Source organism: Pelmatolapia mariae, linkage group LG8 (genome assembly GCF_036321145.2).
Source record: "Pelmatolapia mariae isolate MD_Pm_ZW linkage group LG8, Pm_UMD_F_2, whole genome shotgun sequence".
Classification (NCBI taxonomy): Eukaryota; Metazoa; Chordata; class Actinopteri; order Cichliformes; family Cichlidae; genus Pelmatolapia; species Pelmatolapia mariae.
The window spans coordinates 16,926,916-16,952,148 of NC_086234.1; the positions used below are offsets into that span (position 1 = coordinate 16,926,916).

The 25,233-nt window shown below is 44.5% G+C and overlaps 2 protein-coding genes across 2 annotated transcripts in view; both read left to right on the top strand.

Annotated features, from left to right (window-relative positions):
• Positions 1–25,233, top strand: part of LOC134633524 (integrin alpha-M-like) — a 216,923-nt gene that overhangs the window by 24,523 nt on the left and 167,167 nt on the right. The gene's annotated exons all lie outside the window — the stretch shown is intronic.
• On the top strand, positions 130–717 carry LOC134632610 (neurogenin-1-like). The gene has a single exon (XM_063481307.1). It carries the CDS (start codon positions 130–132, stop codon positions 715–717), a length of 588 nt encoding a protein of 195 aa, XP_063337377.1.

The window sequence follows — 25,233 nt, forward strand, 5'->3', positions numbered from 1 at the left end:
ACCGGCTCGCACGAGCTGATCCAGAGCAGAAAACACGCAGAGACACGCGCGCCGCTCCGAACTGCCACAGACTTCTGGTGAATTCCTCTTGTGTGGATCCCTCACGCCTCCTCTCCTCTCCCCGCAGTCATGGACTCGCTCTACTCCGACATCGACAGCAACAGCTGCAACTTCTTCCCGCACAGCAAAGACGAGGAGTCCCGCGGCCCACGCTGCGCGTCCCCGCAGCCTGAGCAGCAGCAGAAGAAGCAGCGGCGTCGCGGTCGCGCGCACAGCGACGCGACGGTGCAGGTGGTGAAGAAGAACCGGCGCCTGAAAGCCAACGACCGCGAGCGTAACCGCATGCACAACCTGAACGACGCGCTGGACGCGCTGCGCGGCGTGCTGCCCGCATTCCCGGATGAGACGAAGCTGACGAAAATCGAGACTCTGCGGTTCGCGCACAACTACATCTGGGCGCTGTCCGAGACCATCCGCATCGCGGACCTGCAGGCGGGTAAGGTCGGAGAGCCGCCCGTGCTGCTCAGCCCGTGCCTAGCCGAGGCCCCTAGCCCGGGCAGCGATGCCTGCTCCTGGAGCTCCAGCGGCTCCTCGTCCTCCTCCTCCCTGGCCTACTGCGCATCCAGCCCGGGCAGCCCCGCCGCCCCCAAGGACTACAGCTACCTGCGGCAGGACGCGCTGTACGGCTTCCGCAGCTTCGTGCCGGGCATCTACTGATCCATGAGCCTGGAGGTCCCGCTGGAATAAGACTGAGAGCCGCTATTTGCCTTACTCACACCTCCTTCTCCTCATCACCATCATCATCGTCGTGCTTCTACGGATGGACTGGAAATGAGAGGAACTGAATTTGATCTGTTTTTTATTATTAGTTTTGGGTTTTGTAAATTTCTCCAAAAACCTTTGCACTTTCCCCTCTCCCCTCTCTCTCCCCCACAGTCTGCAGGTTACAGTCAGTCTCAGTTTTTCTGTTTCCGTGTCGGAGGTGAAAAGTCAATTTTACAATTAGTAAAGTGATTCTGCAGAAAAGAGAGCGTGGAAATCGAGTTTCAACGCTCCCACAATAGACTGAAAGGAGCTGCCCGCATTCATTATGTATTCCACACACACACACACCCTCTCTCTGCATGACTACTACCTACTTGTGAATAAACCATGTATGTTATGAGCAATGTGAGTGTAGTGTAACCACCAGTTGTGATATTGTAGGTTGACAACAATGAGACGATACACGCTGATGTGCATAAAGAAATGACTACTACCTACTTGTGAATAAACCATGTATGTTATGAACCACATGAGTGTAGTGTAACCTGTTGCATGTGAATAAATGATAACAATCAAACAAACCAGGTCTTTTGTCTTGTTTTATTATCTCACATCATTGTGGCGTAGCTACACACAAAAAAACCCAGCAAATGTTAATATGACATGCAAGCTCTTTACTTTTCTTCGAGGTATTTGACAATCACATTATCATCGGTCGAGCGTACACGCTTCGCCTCGGGTTCCCCGTAATCCGAATGCATTGCGGTGGGTACTCTATTTGAACAAGGTTCTGATATTTGACTAACATCCATTCCTCTCACAAGAGACTCTGAATATTTTATCATGGCATTGCTCTGTGGACCAGGGCACGTTTTTCTTTTCCTAGACACAGCTGACATAGTGGACCAACTCACATATTCACATGAAAATCGTAAGAGTCTGTATCGGGGTCTGTGTCAGACTCCGAACACGCAGTCATGCGCGGGGGTGCCTCGGAAACTTCTGCTTCAGCGTCGTAGCTGCAGCCTGGTTGAGGTGAGATGGATGTAGAAATGTCGGCGCTCGGTTTGTGTCTTTCACGTCGAGTCTTCGGTGAATCGGAGCCTGAATCGGAATCATAAGAAGACAACTTTACGGGTTGAGCTTCTCTGTGGTGCTTAGTTATGGCCTTGCGGTATTTAGAATGGTTTCTCTTGCTACCGCTTTTCTTTGATGAAACGAAATCTGATTCATGCGAAGGATAGAGTCCTTGGTCCTTTCTCAGGCAGTCTTCATTCATGTCACCACAGTCATCGACATGTAAGCTGTGCAGGGTTCGAAGTCAGAGATGACTTACTCTTGGTTTTGCCTGGTTTCTTTCTGATGGTTTTCCTATCATACGAGTGGCTGCTCCCTTCCTCTCATATGCCTCCTCCTCCTCATCATCCTCCTCCTCCTTCTCCACCTCAGACATAACACGTTGGCGTCTTTTTCTGTTTCTAGCAAGAGGAACTTCTTCATCAGAGTCTGAGTCAGAGGATAATACAGGTTTATATTCACCAGAACCTACGGTGATCTGTTCATACACTTCACGTTTAGCTCTAGGTTTTTTCTGTCGTGTCCATGACGGTTCATCGTGGTCATCACGGTCGCTCGAGGCAATGCTGTAATCGTCGTAACTCCGATCGTCCTCAAAATCGTCTTGTAGATCGTATTCGTCTAACCTTTCTTCATCCTCAATGTCATATTTGCCCAACCTTTCGTCGTTATCGTAATCCAGAGTTTCTATCAAATCCTCACCCTGGTCGTCCTCATCATAGTCCTCCTCGGAGTCTTCCATTATGTTTGCGTCATAGCAGGCTTCCCCAGAAAACAAGTCCCGAGACACAATGAGGCAAGACCTTTGGCTCACTTCTTCGTTGTGGATTTGTCAAGCTCACTCTTGTAATAACTCTTACGAACTTTCCTGGTTGCGAGCTTAGCAGACTTCTTTGCCAGTTTCCATCTGAAAGAATATTCGATTTTACGTATCCAGTTTTCTGTAGATATAACATCCAAACGGTTGATTAACGCCAGGCTTAGTTTATCTTGTAAACCTAGATGCTTCAGCTGCTCCACCGTGGTAGGGTTGTGGGCAACCCACTGGTTGAGGACATCAACGTGTTTTGTGTGTAGCAAAGTTTTTTCCAGACCAAGCAAGTTACATACAGCCTCTCTCCTTACGTTCGCGGCATACAACCATGCTGTGCTCATCAAAAGGGTAGCGATGTTTCTCACCCAGGATATCAAAGGCGGGTTGTCCGGTACAATCACCGAAGCGCCCGAGGTTAGAGTGGTTTCAGGTGAAGATCTCGGTGTTGCAGACTCAGCTCCAGAGGCTTCATCTGATCCAGGCGAGGAGGAGGTTGACACATCGGCGGTCGATGGCATCGATTGTTGATAATTCTCGCCTTCACCCTTCTTCTCTTCGCAAGCTTTTACTTTCTTGTTGAGTTTGCCTATTTTGTTTTGGTAGACGCGGAGGTTATGGAAAAGCACTTTTGTTTCACTGTACTCTTTAGCTAGCCACTTGTCCTTTTCACTTTTAGAGTCTGCTCCTTTAACGCCTTGAGACTCTTGTTTGATCAGTTGTTGCCATTGTTTTAAGATCGCATTTATGTTACGGAAGGCAGAATGAGACTTGAACAACTCCCTCAGGTTCAATATCGCCGCCGTGTCTTCAGAGCTCTTCTTGTATGTTTTGTCTCCGTATCTCAGTTCTATGAACTTGTCCACGGAGACTACTAGGGACTCCCAGGCGCTCTTTATCTGGTCCTCCAACGAGCTGATGTTATTTTTGTGAACCTGAAGACGGAATGTTTTGTCGGTAGTGTAACGTTTGTGAGCCAGCATGTATTGCTTCACTTTATTCATAGGACAAAGTAACAGTTCCGCAACGGCGAACGCGTTTGGTATCCTGTCATCCATTAGCTTGATACCGAGATCCACTATTTCACACTTTATGGGATCTTCCAGTAAGCAGGCTACGTGTGCTGGGGTGTAGTTACACCAGTTGTTGGCAGCGGGACTTACGCGTTTCACGAACGCAGTAAGCACGGGGCTGATTATGTCCTGATGCAACTCGGGTCCACTCAAGAAAGTCTCCCTTTGTCCAAGCTCGTTCAAGGTTGTGTGACAACACCTTATAAGCTCTCCGCTGCCTTTCACGCAGGAGTGTTTTAGGGCTCTGCAAAAGCTTGCGGTGGTGGAGATATACAAGGTCCGTTTGTCAATTTGGATGTCTTTTAGCGACACTACGGGTACCATGTTGCCTCGCTTTTTTCCCAGAACCTTGCCGGTTCGTCTGAAGTACAACGTTTTAGTTACACCCGAGTCACATCTGAAGTTCGACAAATCGCACACTACCTCGGTGTCACCGAAGCAGTCGACGCTACCCTGACGTTTTACATTCTGCAGATTGGCAGATTCTGCATCGAGCACGCAGCACATGGGCCGGATGGGTTCCACGTGAGAGGCTGCGTTGTCAATGGCTTCGTCGCGGTTAGTCGAGTTTTCTGACTGCGAAGTACATAGCAACTGGGAGGGCTGAATCTGCTTAAAGACTGGGGTGAGAGCGTCCGGATGAGTGGGGACTTCTAGTGACATGTCCCAGAAATGGTACTTGTTGCCAGTTACATCCTTCAACAACTCTAAGCTTTCGGCACCTGGCACAACCAGCACTTGCTGCATGAAATAAGCAGCGGTTCCGCACATCAGGTTCACCGTGTACGTACCCAGCATGGATCTGGGTCTGTCGCAGAAGCATAGCTCTAGTTCCACATCGTTTTGTGACCACACAGTGACGACGGGGATAATTTTCCGGTTGTCCGCAGTCGCCTTTAACTCATTACTAGGTATGTAGAAAAGAGTGTAGTTTTTCAAAGCCAACAACAGTTGCTTCATACCGGCCCTGTCGTCGGTTGACATGCATTCCAATCCATTGGCTTCAATGTCCACGATATCCATTAGCGCGCTTAACAGCGCCCTGCAAGGCTTTTGTTTGAAACTGCCGATGTCTTCGATGACCATGTCCCTGATGATTTTCCGAGTTGTCTTGTGTTGAAACGCCTTGTGCTTCTCGGATAACATAGATGACTTCACACTCATAGTAAGAGCTACCTGGTGAAATAGACCGGTGGTGTCGTCGCACCTGAACGACTGGCTGTCATTTTGTGTAGTCCAGTACCAGGGAGGCTTGTCCGTCACTACGAATGTCATGTTCTCCATGATAAAGTTCGATGACGATGCGTGTTTCACCAAGACTTGTATCTCTGACGAAGGTCTTTTTGTCTTGAGCTCACTGCTTTTCAGCCAGCAGTTAACACCCGACTGAGCCTATTGTCCCAACCGACAGTCCCGACCGGCAGCGTTTTCCCGACAGGCAGTGTTTTTCCAACTGAGAGAACTTTCCCGACGGGCAGTCCGGACCGGCAGTGTTTTTCCCAGCCAAGAGCACTTTACCGAGTGGCTGCGTTTAAGACGACACTCATTTAGGAGATTGTGTGCATAAACACTGTGGTGCGGTCAATACGCATTACTCTTATTACACGATGGAGGTCAATTGGATTTCACTGTTAAAAGAATACGCTGACTCTAAAGGTTGTCAAGTGGTGTACACTGTAGAAACTACTGGTTTGACACGCAGGCCTATGCATGCTGTCACCGCGTACTTTGATAGTGACGTTGATCGTACAGCTGTAGGAATTGGTACAACGATTAAAAAAGCCAAACGGCAAGCCTCGAAAACGTTGTATGCCTTGTTACAACAAAAGACTTGTAATGTCCATACAACTGAGTGTCAGGAAAGCGAATGTGTACAAGATTCTGAGCGAAAAGAGGACAGCGATTCTGAGCAGAAAGAGGAGAACCGGTCTGAGAGAAAAAAGGACAACAAGTCTGAGAGAAAATAAGACATAGACCCTGAGAAAAAAGACGCCAAAGATTTCGTGAACAACATTGGACAACTGCAGGTATAGGAGTTGTATTTAATATTTACACACTAATACATACTTGTACAGAGGAATAATACAATCGTTCCAATTCAATAGGAAATCTGCCAGAAGAACAAATGGCCCTTACCAGTGTATGATGTAGAACGCATTGAAGAGACTTGTCTATTCAGGTGCCAGTGCCAGGTTACTATACCTCTGGACGAAATTCTAGACGACTGCGTCCGTACATACTTACACGGTAAAGCATGTAGTTGAAGGTAAACAACATCATGGAGAAACTGGCAGCTATCCAACGGGAGATGGAGAGACCAGTGTCGGAGTGCTAAAACAAATACAGCTCGAAATTCATGAGTTGTTGGAAAGAAATCGCCATCTTAATGCGGCTACCCCTCCAGCGCCAGCTGCGGGCTCAAGGCTGGAGCCGATCAAAACAATCCCAGATAACGAGTGTGTTTAGACTGTTCCTCCCTATTCCATGCAAGGCCACCTGAGTTGGCTGGAAGACTGTTTACTTAGCCTGGCAGGGCGAAGGACACTGTCTCAGCTTGACTCTGGACATACACACACACATACACATACACTGATATGCACACACTGACCCCCCCTCCCTTCCAAATGCCTTCGATGCTTGTGCCCTACCGGGGAAGATGGCGGTCGACTGGACCAGCGCAGACATGCTGCAGGACCGGAAGCGCTGTCTACACCGGCTCTCTCTTACCCTTTACCCGCCCCTGTTGCTTGTCTTGTGTTTCTATGGTGTATTGATAGTCATGTGCTTTTTGTGCTGAGGTGTTTTTTCTGTTATCAAACTGTTCTCCCACTAGGAGCTCAGTCTGAGTGGAGTTTTTTTTCTCCTCCTCTCTCCTCATGTTATGTATTTTCATTGTTTTTTTCCTATCAGCCTACCTTTCTGACATGTCTCCCCAATGTGATGTTTGTGTAAGTTGGTCAGAAGGTTCCTTTGTAAGTGCGCATGCGCCATTAGCGTGCTGCCTGCTGTAACCCTAATTTCCCTTGGGATTAATAAAGTATATTGATTGATTGATTGATTGATTGATTGATGTAGTGTTATCTACTCACAATATGTGTAATCTCAAAAGATTTCCATTGTGTTTGTGCTTCGCTCCAGGCGCCGGAGGCCTGTGATTTATTTATTTTTTTTAATTTTTTAATCACACTACGTGCAATCTCAACACATTCAACTGTGTTTATGTTTTGCTTTAGGCACTGGAGCCTCTAAGCAACAAGCAAAGAACCAAGCCGCTGAGAAAACCCTACGCTGGATTCGCGGCCATATTACAGCCTAAAGCAATTCACCTAAACAATGTGGAATCACACCCAGTATATTGCCTCTAACCCCGAACAACACAACAAGTGGTGTACATGGACTATGATACTGGTTCTAATTGTGTCTTTCGTACTTTTCGTTTATGGTGTGTATTGCCTTTACACTCTTTGTGTTCAGAGAAACAGATACATTAGAATGACTAGGTTTCACAGTACAGAAGTATAATTGTGTGAAAAACCAATAAAGCATGTTGATGATACATTATCCACTGTTTGTGTGTCAGATATTTCCAGACCACTCAAGTGTACACAGAATATGTCATAATGCTTTTAGCGAGCTACACCATCAGTCGGCCTCTGTTCTGGTCTTGCATTGCTGTTGCTCCTTGGACATGGTCAAAACCGAAGGGCTGTGCGGGTACGCTATGGTGACGTGTATTTCTTCATCGGAGCACACATTCTCGTCGATTGCGCAGGTGGTAGGCTCATACACAGAGCCGTAAATGCGAGTCTGAGAGCCTGGTTTGTAAATGTACGATGATGTTCGTTTTCCGTGGAGCCTGTAGGCGATCAAAATTAAACCAAACACAATCAAGATCGGAGCAGCTATAAGTGTTGCCTTGAGCCAATCGTCACCATCTGTGATCCACCAATCATTATGACTAGCCATAATCTCGACTGGTGTCTTCAATAAAACAAGAAAAAAAAAACAGTCAAAGAACAGTCGAATATCAGTCACGTAATGGAATAAAGCTTTATTTTTTTTTCACCAACATTGTTAGTAATCACAGCTATAGGTTCTTGGTACAAACGTAACAATGTCAGCAAATGTTTGTCACAACAGTCATTTTTCCCAGATGACCAGATGTGTCTCCTCCGGGATATCCAACCCCGGCATCAGATCCTTGCGATCCAAAAGGATTAGGATCGCGAACATGATACATTTGTGCATGCCATAAAAGTGATTTGTGACCTTTTCAGCCAGTTGGTAGCTGCTCATCAATTCCATAGTACCATAGGGAATGCTGGCCTCTCGTTGCACAATCCTCCATGACAACAGCTTCTTCACTCGACATAGCTCATTCGCGCTCAGCATGGAGAACACATGACACAACGCTTGTTTCTCATCGATGTAGTCAAGTTCTCCTTGGATTTTCAGTTCAAGAGGACATGTGACGTTGTAATCCTTGTGTGACGTCACAGCATCGGTTTTTAATAATTCAAACATGCCCATGATCATCGTTTCTGCATCCTTTGTGCCCATGAACCTGGACAGTTTGGAGATCAGACACTCGGGATGTAGCATGTGCTCAGTCTCATGTTTGTGTTTCTTAAACGCACGCTTGACGAAATCCTGCTGTTTTTCATTGAGACATCCTTGGTCTTCACTCAGTGTTTTCAATAACCACTCGAAATCATTTCGATTTTTGCTCAGGTAGTGTGAGATGCGAAATTTCCATGAAAGTTCCATCCCAGAACTACAGTAGATGATCCAGGCGTACACCAACTAACTCTTGTGAAGTTGAATGATATAACTGTTCAGTTGTGTGCTGTGCTGACATTTTATATGCATACCCCATAAGAGACCAAAACAAAAAAAAAAATAATATCCGGACCGAGAGATAATCTCCCAACCGACAGTATGTTGCCCGACGCAAGAGCGCAATTTTACCTATGTATGTAGATTTTGTGTATTGCACAGATTTAAGATGTGTGCCCGTGTCAGTGAATGTGACGCTGTTCAGTGTACCATCCAGAATTATAAAGCGTAGTAGCTTTTGTCATGGTCCTCTGTCTCAGAGGAACACATTCGTGTACTTCGCATGTTTCACACGATCAAGGCTTTTGTCGTCAAGTACAAACAACCATACAATATAAGAGTTCTTGTAACACCTTTAATGACATGCAAGGCATATATGTAAATGTAAAAGGCAGTGCAAAATACAAAACAAAAGAGATCAAGTGCAAGAGATGTAAGACATCCAGTAAGACCTGCTGTAAGAAATATAAAATGTTATACATGACGGTCTTTCCTTATGAACTGGATACTTCTGGTGGGTATCATAACGACCTCGGATCCCTCCCATCATCAAGAGTTCGACTACAGTGTTGATCAAAATACATGTAAGACAGAAACAAGTAAAAGCTTCATGATTTAGATAATACATTCTGTGAACACTAACAAAGTTCATATATGGTGATTTCACACTATTGAAATGTAAATGTACAAAAAAGTTTCCCAAGGTACACCAGTGTTAGATAAAAGTACACACGTGACGAGAAATGTAACAGAAACAAACACTTCAACAATTCCCAGTTATCACAGTGGTCCCAGTAGTAAGTCATCATTGACGAGAAATGTAACAGAAACAAACACTTCAACAATTCCCAGTTATCACAATGGTCCCAGTAGTAAGTCATCATAGTGAGTACAGACCTTAGGCATATGAAGCACCGTAACACGATTACGAGCACCATATCAAAATTACAAACAAACACTTTCAACAATTCCCAGTTATCACAGAGGTCTGAGTAAGTCATCATTGCAAGTATAGACCTGAGGCATATGAAGTGCCATAACACGATTACACCCAAACTCGTGTGTGATGTCGATCTTAGGATCTCCATCCAGATAGTCAGGGGGTTGACTAAATAGCTGCTCTGGGTACCTGAGGTCAATGGCATAGCTTAAATCTGTCTCTGTTCTTTGCTGTTTAATCTGAGGCACAGTTGCATCCATGCCAGTTTTAGCTGCGAGCATAGAGATGAAATGAGCAAAAGTGGGACTCTCGGAAGGCATGCAATCGAATACGACCTTGACAAGGTCTAACGTTCCTTTGCCATAATTCACACAAACCCATCTATGTAGATAGTACACCATAGAGTTAAACTCCTTAGACGATGTCAAAGTCCGTACTCGATTGTCGGCTCTGTCGGTGATTGGCAGTAGGATGACACCAGTGTCATTATTTCTCGTGGAGCACCACATGGCCAGGATAACGCGGTCAACGAATACAAAACAACACCAATGAAAGTCTACGGCACCCATGTTAACATCAAACAATCTTGGTGTGTGTACATCAGAGGCTAGGATAGCTTCTGTGTTGGGCACGTTGCATCCCACCACGATGTGATCCCAGAAGCCTGGAACGTGCGGTATACACACGTATCTGTACGCCGACTGCTGCGGCATGGGGGAGTTGAGCCAGTACCTGAAGGCCGTCACATCTTGTGCGTTGATCAAACTCTCGAAAGCTTAAACAGAAAAAAAAAGAAAACATACGAAAATATGAACATCGCTCGCAGTGGATAGCATAGACACACAAGACAACACTTTCACAACTAACCTTGTTTCAATTCGTCTACGGTGGGAGCGCTGCGGTGCAGGTGTATAATATCTTGTACGCTTCTGTTGATCTCGGTCCTAAATGGAGCTGTGTTATCTAGCTGTAGATCCCACTGAGCATCGGCTTCAGCTATGTTAGCCAGCTGACTAGCTGTAACGTTGACAGTAGCGCGTTTTGATACTATCTTGTGCTTAACACAACCTCGGTCTTTGGTGTAACACAGTGAGCATATCACACAACCACAGGCGCACTGAACTGGTCGGTTTAACTTGATGATGTAATTACTGCAGAGTACAGTATTGTTGAATGTGCATTCGCAGACTGTGCATCTGATGGACTTTTGCACCATTTCAAGTATGGATTGCAGGAATTCACGATACTCTCGGTTCCAGTCTTGGAAGTTTTCATTTGGACTCCTCCGGGACAGCCTTGGGAGGAAGGATGTGTCGGAAGGTGATTGTCGGTATGCTTTAGTGGTCGACTCATCCCCGGTGTGGATGTGCGAGCTGGCTTCTTCTGTTATTGTTTTACCAACGTGTTCTTCAAAGGGGGTTGTTTGTTTGGGTTCGACTGACAGCCCATCTGAGTTTTCATGGCTGATCATCAGAGTGTGAGTATCCGCGCTAGGTTCTGCATTATGCGGTGGCAAGAGGTACGAGGCTTGTTGGTCGTTGCTACTATAAGCGTTACAGGTCCCTTCCACTACCAACACGAGCACGTCGGCAAATTGTGGACCATTTAGTGGGGTGAAATGTTCTTGCATGTCATTTATGTACGCAGCGCTCTCTTGAAACTCATCCATTACGTGGAACCTGTACAATTTGTTTTTTAAAAAAAACAGCATTAGTTTCCCTGTGATACAGATCAGTTGGGTTATGTTATGCAAAATGATTGACTTACAAACTTTCAGTGGCTCTTTTTGTCTCCTCAGCTGAGGGATCTGCAGACTCTGGGCCAGCGCTTTGTTGCTGCTGCTGCGTTGTAACTTGTCGTGAGGTACCTTCTGACGGGTATGATGGGTTATTGTTATGGAACCTGTACAATTTTTTTTTAAAAACAGCATTAGTTTACCTTTGATACAGATCAGTTGGGTTATGTTATGCAAAATGATTGACTTACAAACTTTCATTGGCTCTGATTGTCTCCTCAGCTGAGAGATCTGCAGACTCTGGACCTGCGCTTTGTTGCTGCTGCGTTGTAACTTGTCGTGAGGTACCCTCTGACAGGTATGATGGGTTATTGTTATTTAACACCTGGATTAGCGCTTGGGTTTTTGCAGCGCTGATCAAGTCGATGTCGTGACCCGAGTTGTGACCGCCTTCAGTTGGCATATCACCTTGAAGCGGGGCTAGACTGCCGGTCTCGCAGTTTGCAAGTGCGGGTTCGCCGTGACGCTCGGATATGCAATCAGCGTCCTCCTTTGGATCGCGCAACATCTGTATCTCAGTGTTATCATGGACCTGAGTATCTCCAATGGTGGTGGTTTCGTGCGCTGTTTCAGCGGGGTCTATCTCAGGAGGAATCTCCTCCATTTTCAAGTCGAGGTTCTCCATTTGGCCTTTTGGTGCAGTGGGTGATGACTTGCTGAGCACACACTGTGTTTTTTGCGGAGGCGTTGTAGTTACCACACGTTTGGTTTTCGTTGTTCTTTTACAGGGTGTTTGGTTGGTTTTTGTATTCCAGCGTTTCAGCCTCACCCGTTGAGGGTTACGCGATGGGACGCTTACACCTGTACTTGGTGAGGAGGCGCCCTTACTTTTCTTCTTGTTAGGAGTACTTTGTGGGGGGCTGTTCACAGGCTTTCCTGGTGAGGGGGGTCCATTGGTAGTGTTTTTGAGGTTTTGTTGGTTGGCCCCTTCTGCCAGGGAACTTGGCCAGGAAGTGACTTTGGTCTTCTGTTTCTTTTTTTGGCTGTGTTGGCTGTTGTTGGTGCTCTTGTGCTCTATCCGAGATTGTTGAGCTGATGGGTTACGTGATGACACGCAAGCTTTTTTTTGTGCGTTCATTATTGGAGTGTTGTTTGTCGGCGAATGGCACTTGTTTTTTGCTGTTTGTTCACGTTCAGCTGAGGGCCGAGTGAGATTAACAGAGGAAGCAGGGCTGGTACGTTTTATTCCATTCCACGGACTACTATTTCTTTCAGGATAATATGGTGGTCTCTGTGCATCTTTGGTTTCTGATTCAGAGGAATCGGAATCTGAGGAACTAGACGAACTCGAACTCGATGAACTGGAACCAGAGGAACTCAAACGCACATTTTGCACAGGTTGCATTTCTTCTTGTTCCTTGTCACAATCAGACTCATCGTCGGAGTCGGTGGTTTGTGGGCTGTTGAACTGTTTCTCGTTTCTCCACGGTCTCTTTGAACTACAAGTCTTCACCGGCGGAGCACGCGTGTGTGTAAGGCTTGTTTGTCTCGCATCATTCTTGGGACGTTGTTTCTGTTGTTGAGGTTTAATTCTGATGCTCTCTTGATCTAGACTGACTCTCGTGGTAGGCACGGGGTGCTTGATGGAGATGGGTTTCTTCCATCTGACCTCTCTGGTGGTCTGTTGCAGCCTTCGGGATGAGAGTGGTTTTCTTTTATCACTGTGGACATCCCTTACATTTTGCTGGTTGTCGTTTTCGCGGTACTGCCGCCTATGGCGTTTTATTTGGTCGACTGGTCTAGTTGCTACACGATCCGGTTCGCAGTACACACGGTTGTTATTCCTTTTAATTGGATATGGTCCTGCGGCCGGCCAGTTTTCCTGGCGGTTGTGGTTTCGCTTCTGCTCAAAACCTCTTCTGTCCAAACGAAGATATTTCTCTTTTTGGTTGTTTACCACAATCACGTTCCTAGGCCTCTTACGTGGGAAGCGATCTGCCTGGAGAACGACATCGTCGCTGGTGTCCTGTCTTGCTGTTTCTCTCGGAACAGCGACGGGTCTGTAGTTGTGTTTCGCTGTGTGTCGCTGAGCTTGTTTGAGTTCATATTCTCTCCTTTGTTGCACATTCCAAAGTACAGAAGGTACGCTGCGGTTTCTTTGGTCCGCGTAACTGGGTTTCTGATACCACTGGTCATGCGGATGATTATGTGCCATGTCCAGTTGCCCAACTGAAACTCTTTAATTAACTTTGTGTCTTATGAGATGAGATGAGCAGAACAGCCGCACACATACACGCTTACAGAGTTTTCCCAATGGACTGCACTTTCCTGACCGACATCCCCGACCGGCAGCACTTTCCTGATGGGCGGCGTTTTCCCAACGCGTGGCTTCAGAACTAGGTACTTAGCTCCTGTTCAACAATATCATCTAATATAACATTAACAAAGTTTCCCGACCGGCAGCGTTTTCCCGACCGGCTCTCGGCCGGGAAACCTTTCGTGATCGGGACTCTCGGTCGGCTTTGACATGCTATCCCCACTGAAACAATTTCTCATTAATGAAACTTTGAACCCTCAGCCTTAGATCGATGCCATGAGATTTATTTCTTTTGCATCACACAAAATCGATGCCATTTCACGTACAGGACACAGAATCCATCAAAACGGCAAACCTTTCTTTACACCAAAACTTTCCCGACCGAGGGAGTTTTCCCGACCGAGAGTCCCGACCGAGAGTCCCGACCGAGAGTCCCGACTGAGAACGTTTTCCCGACCGAGAGTCCCGACCGAGAGAGTTGTCCCGACCGAAAAAGTTTTCCCGACCGAGAGTCCCAAATGAGAAAGTTTTCAAACAGGCAGAGTTTTTCACAAACTGTCATTTTCATTGTTTCATTTTATCATGGGTATGTGAAGTGTTGTGCCGTGGTTCATCTTGCACAATGATGAAACGCCACACAGGCCTGCAAACGCCACACAAGCATTTGTAGGAAATCATGGTCAACTTGTGTATGTGTATCGTTTTTAACATTGTAAAAGATGTAAAATGTAGCTGATTGTGTTGAAAATAATAAAAAACGAAATCCAAAGTACTGCTTTGCCATGAGATTTATTTCTTTTGCATCACACAAAATGCATGCCATTTAACGTACATTACACAGAATCCATCAAAACGGCAACCCTTTGTTTACACCAAAACTTTCCCGACCGAGGGAGTTTTCCCGACTGAAAAAGTTTTGCCAACCGAGAGTCCCGACCGAAAAAGTTTTCCCAACCGAGAAAGTTTTCCCGACCGAGAGTCCCGACAGAGAGAGTTTTCCCGACCGAGCAAGTTGTTCCGGCTGAGAGTCCCAAATGAGAAAGTTTTCAAACAGGCAGTGTGTTTCACAAACTCACGCTGGTATTTTCAGACCAGCTGTCATTTTCATTGTTTCATTTTCTCATGGGTATGTGAAATGTTGTGCCGGGGTTCCTCTTACACAATATTGAAACACCACACAGACCTACAAACGCCACACAGGCATTTGTAGGAAATCATGGTCAACTTGTGTATGTGTATCGTTTTTAACATTGTAAAAGATGTAAAATGTAGCTGATTGTGTTGAGAATAATAAAAAACGAAATCCAAAGTACAGCTTTGCCATGACATTTATTTCTTTTGCATCACACAAAATCCATGCCATTGCACGAATATTACACAGAATCCATCAAAACAGCAAACCTTTCTTTACACCAAAACTTTCCCGACCGAGGGACTTATCCCGACCGAGAAAGTTTTCCCGACCGAAAGTCCCGACCGAGAGAGTTTTCCCGACCGAGAGTCCCGACCGAGAAAGTTTTCCCGACCGAGAGAGTTTTCCCGACTGAGAGTCCCGACTGAGAAAGTTTTCCCGACCGAGAGTCCCGACCGAGAAAGTTTTCCCGACCGAGAGTCCCGACCGAGAGTCCCGACCGAGAGTCCCGACCGAGAAAGTTTTCCCGACCGAGAGTCCCGACCGAGAGAGTTTTCCCGACCGAGAGTCCCGACCGAGAAAGTTTTCCCGACCGAGAGTCCCGACCGAGAGAGTTTCCCGACCGAGAGTCAAAATGAGGAAGTTTTCAAACAGGCAGTGTGTTTCACAAACTCAGGCTGGTATTTTCAGATCAGCTGTCATTTTCATTGTTTCATTTTATCATGGGTATGTGAAGTGCCATGGTTCATCTTACACAATGATGATTGCTAAGCCAGATATGAGTCCTGAACGCCACACAGGCATTTGTAGGAAATCATGGTCAACTTTCGTATCTGTATCGTTTTTAACATTCTAAAAGATGTAAAATGTAGATGAATGTGTTGAGAATAATAAAACAAATGAAATCCAAAGTATAACTTTGACTTGACATTTATTTCTTTTGCATCAATCAAAATCCATGCCATTTCACGTACATTACACAGAATCCATGAAAATGGGAAAGTTTTCCCGACCGAGAGAGTTTTCCCGACCGAGAGTCCCGACCGAGAAAGTTTTCCCGACCGAGAGTCCCGACCGAGAGAGTTTTCCCGACCGAGAGTCCCGACCGAGAAAGTTTTCCCGACCGAGAGTCCCGACCGAGAAAGTTTTCCCGACCGAGAGTCCCGACCGAGAGAGTTTTCCCGACCGAGAGTCAAAATGAGGAAGTTTTCAAACAGGCAGTGTGTTTCACAAACTCAGGCTGGTATTTTCAGATCAGCTGTCATTTTCATTGTTTCATTTTATCATGGGTATGTGAAGTGCCGTGGTTCATCTTACACAATGATGATTGCTAAGCCAGATATGAGTCCTGAACGCCACACAGGCATTTGAAGGAAATCATGGTCAACTTTTGTATCTGTATCGTTTTTAACATTGTAAAAGATGTAAAATGTAGATGAATGTGTTGAGAATAATAAAAAAAACGAAATCCAAAGTATAACTTTGACTTGACATTTATTTCTTTTGCATCACACAAAATCCATGCCATTTCACGTACATTACACAGAATCCATGAAAATGGGAAAGTTTTCCCGACCGAGAGAGTTTTCCCGACCGAGAGTCCCGACCGAGAAAGTTTTCCCGACCGAGAGTCCCGACCGAGAGAGTTTTCCCGACCGAGAGTCCCGACTGAGAAAGTTTTCCCGACCGAGAGTCAAAATGAGGACGTTTTCAAACAGGCAGTGTGTTTCACAAACTCAGGCTGGTATTTTCAGATCAGCTGTCATTTTCATTGTTTCATTTTATCATGGGTATGTGAAGTGCCGTGGTTCATCTTACACAATGATGATTGCTAAGCCAGATATGAGTCCTGAACGCCACACAGGCATTTGTAGGAAATCATGGTCAACTTTTGTATCTGTATCGTTTTTAACATTGTAAAAGATGTAAAATGTAGATGAATGTGTTGAGAATAATAAAAAAAACGAAATCCAAAGTATAACTTTGACTTGACATTTATTTCTTTTGCATCAATCAAAATCCATGCCATTTCACGTACATTACACAGAATCCATGAGAATGGGAAAGTTTTCCCGACCGAGAGAGTTTTCCCGACCGAGAAAGTTTTCCCGACCGAGAGTCCCGACCGAGAGAGTTTTCCCGACCGAGAGTCCCGACCGAGAAAGTTTTCCCGACCGAGAGTCCCGACCGAGAAAGTTTTCCCGACCGAGAGTCCCGACCGAGAGAGTTTTCCCGACCGAGAGTCAAAATGAGGAAGTTTTCAAACAGGCAGTGTGTTTCACAAACTCAGGCTGGTATTTTCAGATCAGCTGTCATTTTCATTGTTTCATTTTATCATGGGTATGTGAAGTGCCGTGGTTCATCTTACACAATGATGATTGCTAAGCCAGATATGAGTCCTGAACGCCACACAGGCATTTGAAGGAAATCATGGTCAACTTTTGTATCTGTATCGTTTTTAACATTGTAAAAGATGTAAAATGTAGATGAATGTGTTGAGAATAATAAAAAAAACGAAATCCAAAGTATAACTTTGACTTGACATTTATTTCTTTTGCATCACACAAAATCCATGCCATTTCACGTACATTACACAGAATCCATGAAAATGGGAAAGTTTTCCCGACCGAGAAAGTTTTCCCGACCGAGAGTCCCGACCGAGAGAGTTTTCCCGACCGAGAGTCCCGACTGAGAGAGTTTTCCCGACCGAGAGTCCCGACCGAGAAAGTTTTCCCGACCGAGAGAGTTTTCCCGACCGAGAGTCCAAATGAGGAAGTTTTCAAACAGGCAGTGTCTTTCACAAACTCAGGCTGGTATTTTCAGATCAGCTGTCATTTTCATTGTTTCATTTTATCATGGGTATGTGAAGTGCCATGGTTCATCTTACACAATGATGATTGCTAAGCCAGATATGAGTCCTGAACGCCACACAGGCATTTGAAGGAAATTATGGTCAACTTTTGTATCTGTATCGTTTTTAACATTGTAAAAGATGTAAAATGTAGATGAATGTGTTGAGAATAATAAAAAAAAGCGAAATCCAAAGTATAACTTTGACTTGACATTTATTTCTTTTGCATCACACAAAATCCATGCCATTTCACGTACATTACACAGAATCCATGAAAATGGGAAAGTTTTCCCGACCGAGAGAGTTTTCCCGACCGAGAGTCCCGACCGAGAAAGTTTTCCCGACCGAGAGTCCCGACCGAGAGAGTTTTCCCGACCGAGAGTCCCGACCGAGAAAGTTTTCCCGACCGAGAGTCAAAATGAGGACGTTTTCAAACAGGCAGTGTGTTTCACAAACTCAGGCTGGTATTTTCAGATCAGCTGTCATTTTCATTGTTTCATTTTATCATGGGTATGTGAAGTGCCGTGGTTCATCTTACACAATGATGATTGCTAAGCCAGATATGAGTCCTGAATGCCACACAGGCATTTGTAGGAAATCATGGTCAACTTTCGTATCTGTATCGTTTTTAACATTGTAAAAGATGTAAAATGTAGATGAATGTGTTGAGAATAATAAAAAAAACGAAATCCAAAGTATAACTTTGACTTGACATTTATTTCTTTTGCATCAATCAAAATCCATGCCATTTCACGTACATTACACAGAATCCATGAAAATGGGAAAGTTTTCCCGACCGAGAGAGTTTTCCCGACCGAGAGTCCCGACCGAGAGAGTTTTCCCGACCGAGAGTCCCGACCGAGAAAGTTTTCCCGACCGAGAAAGTTTTCCCGACCGAGAGTCCCGACCGAGAAAGTTTTCCCGACCGAGAGTCCCGACCGAGAGAGTTTTCCCGACCGAGAGTCAAAATGAGGAAGTTTTCAAACAGGCAGTGTCTTTCACAAACTCAGGCTGGTATTTTCAGATCAGCTGTCATTTTCATTGTTTCATTTTATCATGGGTATGTGAAGTGCCGTGGTTCATCTTACACAATGATGATTGCTAAGCCAGATATGAGTCCTGAACGCCACACAGGCATTTGTAGGAAATCATGGTCAACTTTTGTATCTGTATCGTTTTTAACATTGTAAAAGATGTAAAATGTAGATGAATGTGTTGAGAATAATAAAAAAAACGAAATCCAAAGTATAACTTTGACTTGACATTTATTTCTTTTGCATCAATCAAAATCCATGCCATTTCACGTACATTACACAGAATCCATGAAAATGGGAAAGTTTTCCCGACCGAGAAAGTTTTCCCGACCGAGAGTCCCGACCGAGAGAGTTTTCCCGACCGAGAGTCCCGACTGAGAGAGTTTTCCCGACCGAGAGTCCCGACCGAGAAAGTTTTCCCGACCGAGAGAGTTTTCCCGACCGAGAGTCCAAATGAGGAAGTTTTCAAACAGGCAGTGTCTTTCACAAACTCAGGCTGGTATTTTCAGATCAGCTGTCATTTTCATTGTTTCATTTTATCATGGGTATGTGAAGTGCCATGGTTCATCTTACACAATGATGATTGCTAAGCCAGATATGAGTCCTGAACGCCACACAGGCATTTGAAGGAAATTATGGTCAACTTTTGTATCTGTATCGTTTTTAACATTGTAAAAGATGTAAAATGTAGATGAATGTGTTGAGAATAATAAAAAAAAGTGAAATCCAAAGTATAACTTTGACTTGACATTTATTTCTTTTGCATCACACAAAATCCATGCCATTTCACGTACATTACACAGAATCCATGAAAATGGGAAAGTTTTCCCGACCGAGAGAGTTTTCCCGACCGAGAGTCCCGACCGAGAAAGTTTTCCCGACCGAGAGTCCCGACCGAGAGAGTTTTCCCGACCGAGAGTCCCGACCGAGAAAGTTTTCCCGACCGAGAGTCAAAATGAGGACGTTTTCAAACAGGCAGTGTGTTTCACAAACTCAGGCTGGTATTTTCAGATCAGCTGTCATTTTCATTGTTTCATTTTATCATGGGTATGTGAAGTGCCGTGGTTCATCTTACACAATGATGATTGCTAAGCCAGATATGAGTCCTGAACGCCACACAGGCATTTGTAGGAAATCATGGTCAACTTTTGTATCTGTATCGTTTTTAACATTGTAAAAGATGTAAAATGTAGATGAATGTGTTGAGAATAATAAAAAAAACGAAATCCAAAGTATAACTTTGACTTGACATTTATTTCTTTTGCATCAATCAAAATCCATGCCATTTCACGTACATTACACAGAATCCATGAAAATGGGAAAGTTTTCCCGACCGAGAGAGTTTTCCCGACCGAGAGTCCCGACCGAGAAAGTTTTCCCGACCGAGAGTCCCGACCGAGAGAGTTTTCCCGACCGAGAGTCCCGACCGAGAAAGTCTTCCCGACCGAGAGTCCCGACCGAGAAAGTTTTCCCGACCGAGAGTCCCGACCGAGAGAGTTTTCCCGACCGAGAGTCAAAATGAGGAAGTTTTCAAACAGGCAGTGTGTTTCACAAACTCAGGCTGGTATTTTCAGATCAGCTGTCATTTTCATTGTTTCATTTTATCATGGGTATGTGAAGTGCCGTGGTTCATCTTACACAATGATGATTGCTAAGCCAGATATGAGTCCTGAACGCCACACAGGCATTTGTAGGAAATCATGGTCAACTTTTGTATCTGTATCGTTTTTAACATTGTAAAAGATGTAAAATGTAGATGAATGTGTTGAGAATAATAAAAAAAACGAAATCCAAAGTATAACTTTGACTTGACATTTATTTCTTTTGCATCAATCAAAATCCATGCCATTTCACGTACATTACACAGAATCCATGAAAATGGGAAAGTTTTCCCGACCGAGAGAGTTTTCCCGACCGAGAGTCCCGACCGAGAAAGTTTTCCCGACCGAGAGTCCCGACCGAGAGAGTTTTCCCGACCGAGAGTCCCGACCGAGAAAGTCTTCCCGACCGAGAGTCCCGACCGAGAAAGTTTTCCCGACCGAGAGTCCCGACCGAGAGAGTTTTCCCGACCGAGAGTCAAAATGAGGAAGTTTTCAAACAGGCAGTGTGTTTCACAAACTCAGGCTGGTATTTTCAGATCAGCTGTCATTTTCATTGTTTCATTTTATCATGGGTATGTGAAGTGCCGTGGTTCATCTTACACAATGATGATTGCTAAGCCAGATATGAGTCCTGAACGCCACACAGGCATTTGAAGGAAATCATGGTCAACTTTTGTATCTGTATCGTTTTTAACATTGTAAAAGATGTAAAATGTAGATGAATGTGTTGAGAATAATAAAAAAAACGAAATCCAAAGTATAACTTTGACTTGACATTTATTTCTTTTGCATCACACAAAATCCATGCCATTTCACGTACATTACACAGAATCCATGAAAATGGGAAAGTTTTCCCGACCGAGAAAGTTTTCCCGACCGAGAGTCCCGACCGAGAGAGTTTTCCCGACCGAGAGTCCCGACTGAGAGAGTTTTCCCGACCGAGAGTCCCGACCGAGAAAGTTTTCCCGACCGAGAGAGTTTTCCCGACCGAGAGTCCAAATGAGGAAGTTTTCAAACAGGCAGTGTCTTTCACAAACTCAGGCTGGTATTTTCAGATCAGCTGTCATTTTCATTGTTTCATTTTATCATGGGTATGTGAAGTGCCATGGTTCATCTTACACAATGATGATTGCTAAGCCAGATATGAGTCCTGAACGCCACACAGGCATTTGAAGGAAATTATGGTCAACTTTTGTATCTGTATCGTTTTTAACATTGTAAAAGATGTAAAATGTAGATGAATGTGTTGAGAATAATAAAAAAAAGCGAAATCCAAAGTATAACTTTGACTTGACATTTATTTCTTTTGCATCACACAAAATCCATGCCATTTCACGTACATTACACAGAATCCATGAAAATGGGAAAGTTTTCCCGACCGAGAGAGTTTTCCCGACCGAGAGTCCCGACCGAGAAAGTTTTCCCGACCGAGAGTCCCGACCGAGAGAGTTTTCCCGACCGAGAGTCCCGACCGAGAAAGTTTTCCCGACCGAGAGTCAAAATGAGGACGTTTTCAAACAGGCAGTGTGTTTCACAAACTCAGGCTGGTATTTTCAGATCAGCTGTCATTTTCATTGTTTCATTTTATCATGGGTATGTGAAGTGCCGTGGTTCATCTTACACAATGATGATTGCTAAGCCAGATATGAGTCCTGAATGCCACACAGGCATTTGTAGGAAATCATGGTCAACTTTCGTATCTGTATCGTTTTTAACATTGTAAAAGATGTAAAATGTAGATGAATGTGTTGAGAATAATAAAAAAAACGAAATCCAAAGTATAACTTTGACTTGACATTTATTTCTTTTGCATCAATCAAAATCCATGCCATTTCACGTACATTACACAGAATCCATGAAAATGGGAAAGTTTTCCCGACCGAGAGAGTTTTCCCGACCGAGAGTCCCGACCGAGAGAGTTTTCCCGACCGAGAGTCCCGACCGAGAAAGTTTTCCCGACCGAGAAAGTTTTCCCGACCGAGAGTCCCGACCGAGAAAGTTTTCCCGACCGAGAGTCCCGACCGAGAGAGTTTTCCCGACCGAGAGTCAAAATGAGGAAGTTTTCAAACAGGCAGTGTCTTTCACAAACTCAGGCTGGTATTTTCAGATCAGCTGTCATTTTCATTGTTTCATTTTATCATGGGTATGTGAAGTGCCGTGGTTCATCTTACACAATGATGATTGCTAAGCCAGATATGAGTCCTGAACGCCACACAGGCATTTGTAGGAAATCATGGTCAACTTTTGTATCTGTATCGTTTTTAACATTGTAAAAGATGTAAAATGTAGATGAATGTGTTGAGAATAATAAAAAAAACGAAATCCAAAGTATAACTTTGACTTGACATTTATTTCTTTTGCATCAATCAAAATCCATGCCATTTCACGTACATTACACAGAATCCATGAAAATGGGAAAGTTTTCCCGACCGAGAAAGTTTTCCCAACCGAGAGTCCCGACCGAGAGAGTTTTCCCGACCGAGAGTCCCGACTGAGAGAGTTTTCCCGACCGAGAGTCCCGACCGAGAAAGTTTTCCCGACCGAGAGAGTTTTCCCGACCGAGAGTCCAAATGAGGAAGTTTTCAAACAGGCAGTGTCTTTCACAAACTCAGGCTGGTATTTTCAGATCAGCTGTCATTTTACATTGTTTCATTTTATCATGGGTATGTGAAGTGCCGTGGTTCATCTTACACAATGATGATTGCTAAGCCAGATATGAGTCCTGAACGCCACACAGGCATTTGAAGGAAATTATGGTCAACTTTTGTATCTGTATCGTTTTTAACATTGTAAAAGATGTAAAATGTAGATGAATGTGTTGAGAATAATAAAAAAAAGCGAAATCCAAAGTATAACTTTGACTTGACATTTATTTCTTTTGCATCACACAAAATCCATGCCATTTCACGTACATTACACAGAATCCATGAAAATGGGAAAGTTTTCCCGACCGAGAGAGTTTTCCCGACCGAGAGTCCCGACCGAGAAAGTTTTCCCGACCGAGAGTCCCGACCGAGAGAATTTTCCCGACCGAGAGTCCCGACCGAGAAAGTTTTCCCGACCGAGAGTCAAAATGAGGACGTTTTCAAACAGGCAGTGTGTTTCACAAACTCAGGCTGGTATTTTCAGATCAGCTGTCATTTTCATTGTTTCATTTTATCATGGGTATGTGAAGTGCCGTGGTTCATCTTACACAATGATGATTGCTAAGCCAGATATGAGTCCTGAACGCCACACAGGCATTTGTAGGAAATCATGGTCAACTTTCGTATCTGTATCGTTTTTAACATTGTAAAAGATGTAAAATGTAGATGAATGTGTTGAGAATAATAAAAAAAACGAAATCCAAAGTATAACTTTGACTTGACATTTATTTCTTTTGCATCAATCAAAATCCATGCCATTTCACGTACATTACACAGAATCCATGAAAATGGGAAAGTTTTCCCGACCGAGAGAGTTTTCCCGACCGAGAGTCCCGACCGAGAAAGTTTTCCCGACCGAGAGTCCCGACCGAGAGAGTTTTCCCGACCGAGAGTCCCGACCGAGAAAGTTTTCCCGACCGAGAAAGTTTTCCCGACCGAGAGTCCCGACCGAGAAAGTTTTCCCGACCGAGAGTCCCGACCGAGAGAGTTTTCCCGACCGAGAGTCAAAATGAGGAAGTTTTCAAACAGGCAGTGTCTTTCACAAACTCAGGCTGGTATTTTCAGATCAGCTGTCATTTTCATTGTTTCATTTTATCATGGGTATGTGAAGTGCCGTGGTTCATCTTACACAATGATGATTGCTAAGCCAGATATGAGTCCTGAACGCCACACAGGCATTTGTAGGAAATCATGGTCAACTTTTGTATCTGTATCGTTTTTAACATTGTAAAAGATGTAAAATGTAGATGAATGTGTTGAGAATAATAAAAAAAACGAAATCCAAAGTATAACTTTGACTTGACATTTATTTCTTTTGCATCAATCAAAATCCATGCCATTTCACGTACATTACACAGAATCCATGAAAATGGGAAAGTTTTCCCGACCGAGAAAGTTTTCCCGACCGAGAGTCCCGACCGAGAGAGTATTCCCGACCGAGAGTCCCGACTGAGAGAGTTTTCCCGACCGAGAGTCCCGACCGAGAAAGTTTTCCCGACCGAGAGAGTTTTCCCGACCGAGAGTCCAAATGAGGAAGTTTTCAAACAGGCAGTGTCTTTCACAAACTCAGGCTGGTATTTTCAGATCAGCTGTCATTTTACATTGTTTCATTTTATCATGGGTATGTGAAGTGCCGTGGTTCATCTTACACAATGATGATTGCTAAGCCAGATATGAGTCCTGAACGCCACACAGGCATTTGAAGGAAATTATGGTCAACTTTTGTATCTGTATCGTTTTTAACATTGTAAAAGATGTAAAATGTAGATGAATGTGTTGAGAATAATAAAAAAAAAGCGAAATCCAAAGTATAACTTTGACTTGACATTTATTTCTTTTGCATCACACAAAATCCATGCCATTTCACGTACATTACACAGAATCCATGAAAATGGGAAAGTTTTCCCGACCGAGAGAGTTTTCCCGACCGAGAGTCCCGACCGAGAAAGTTTTCCCGACCGAGAGTCCCGACCGAGAGAGTTTTCCCGACCGAGAGTCCCGACCGAGAAAGTTTTCCCGACCGAAAGTCCCGACCGAGAAAGTTTTCCAGACCGAGAAAGTTTTCCCGACCGAGAGACTTTTCCCGACCGAGAGTCCCGACCGAGAAAGTTTTCCCGACCGAGAGAGTTTTCCCGACCGAGAGTCCCGACCGAGAAAGTTTTCCCGACCGAGAGTCCCGACCGAGAGAGTTTTCCCGACCGAGAGTCAAAATGAGGAAGTTTTCAAACAGGCAGTGTGTTTCACAAACTCAGGCTGGTATTTTCAGATCAGCTGTCATTTTCATTGTTTCATTTTATCATGGGTATGTGAAGTGCCGTGGTTCATCTTACACAATGATGATTGCTAAGCCAGATATGAGTCCTGAACGCCACACAGGCATTTGTGGGAAATCATGGTCAACTTTTGTATCTGTATC

Excerpts from the sequence above, each read along its gene's own strand:
- LOC134632610 (XM_063481307.1), top strand. The coding sequence starts at position 130 with ATGGACTCGCTCTACTCCGACATCGACAGCAACAGCTGCAACTTCTTC.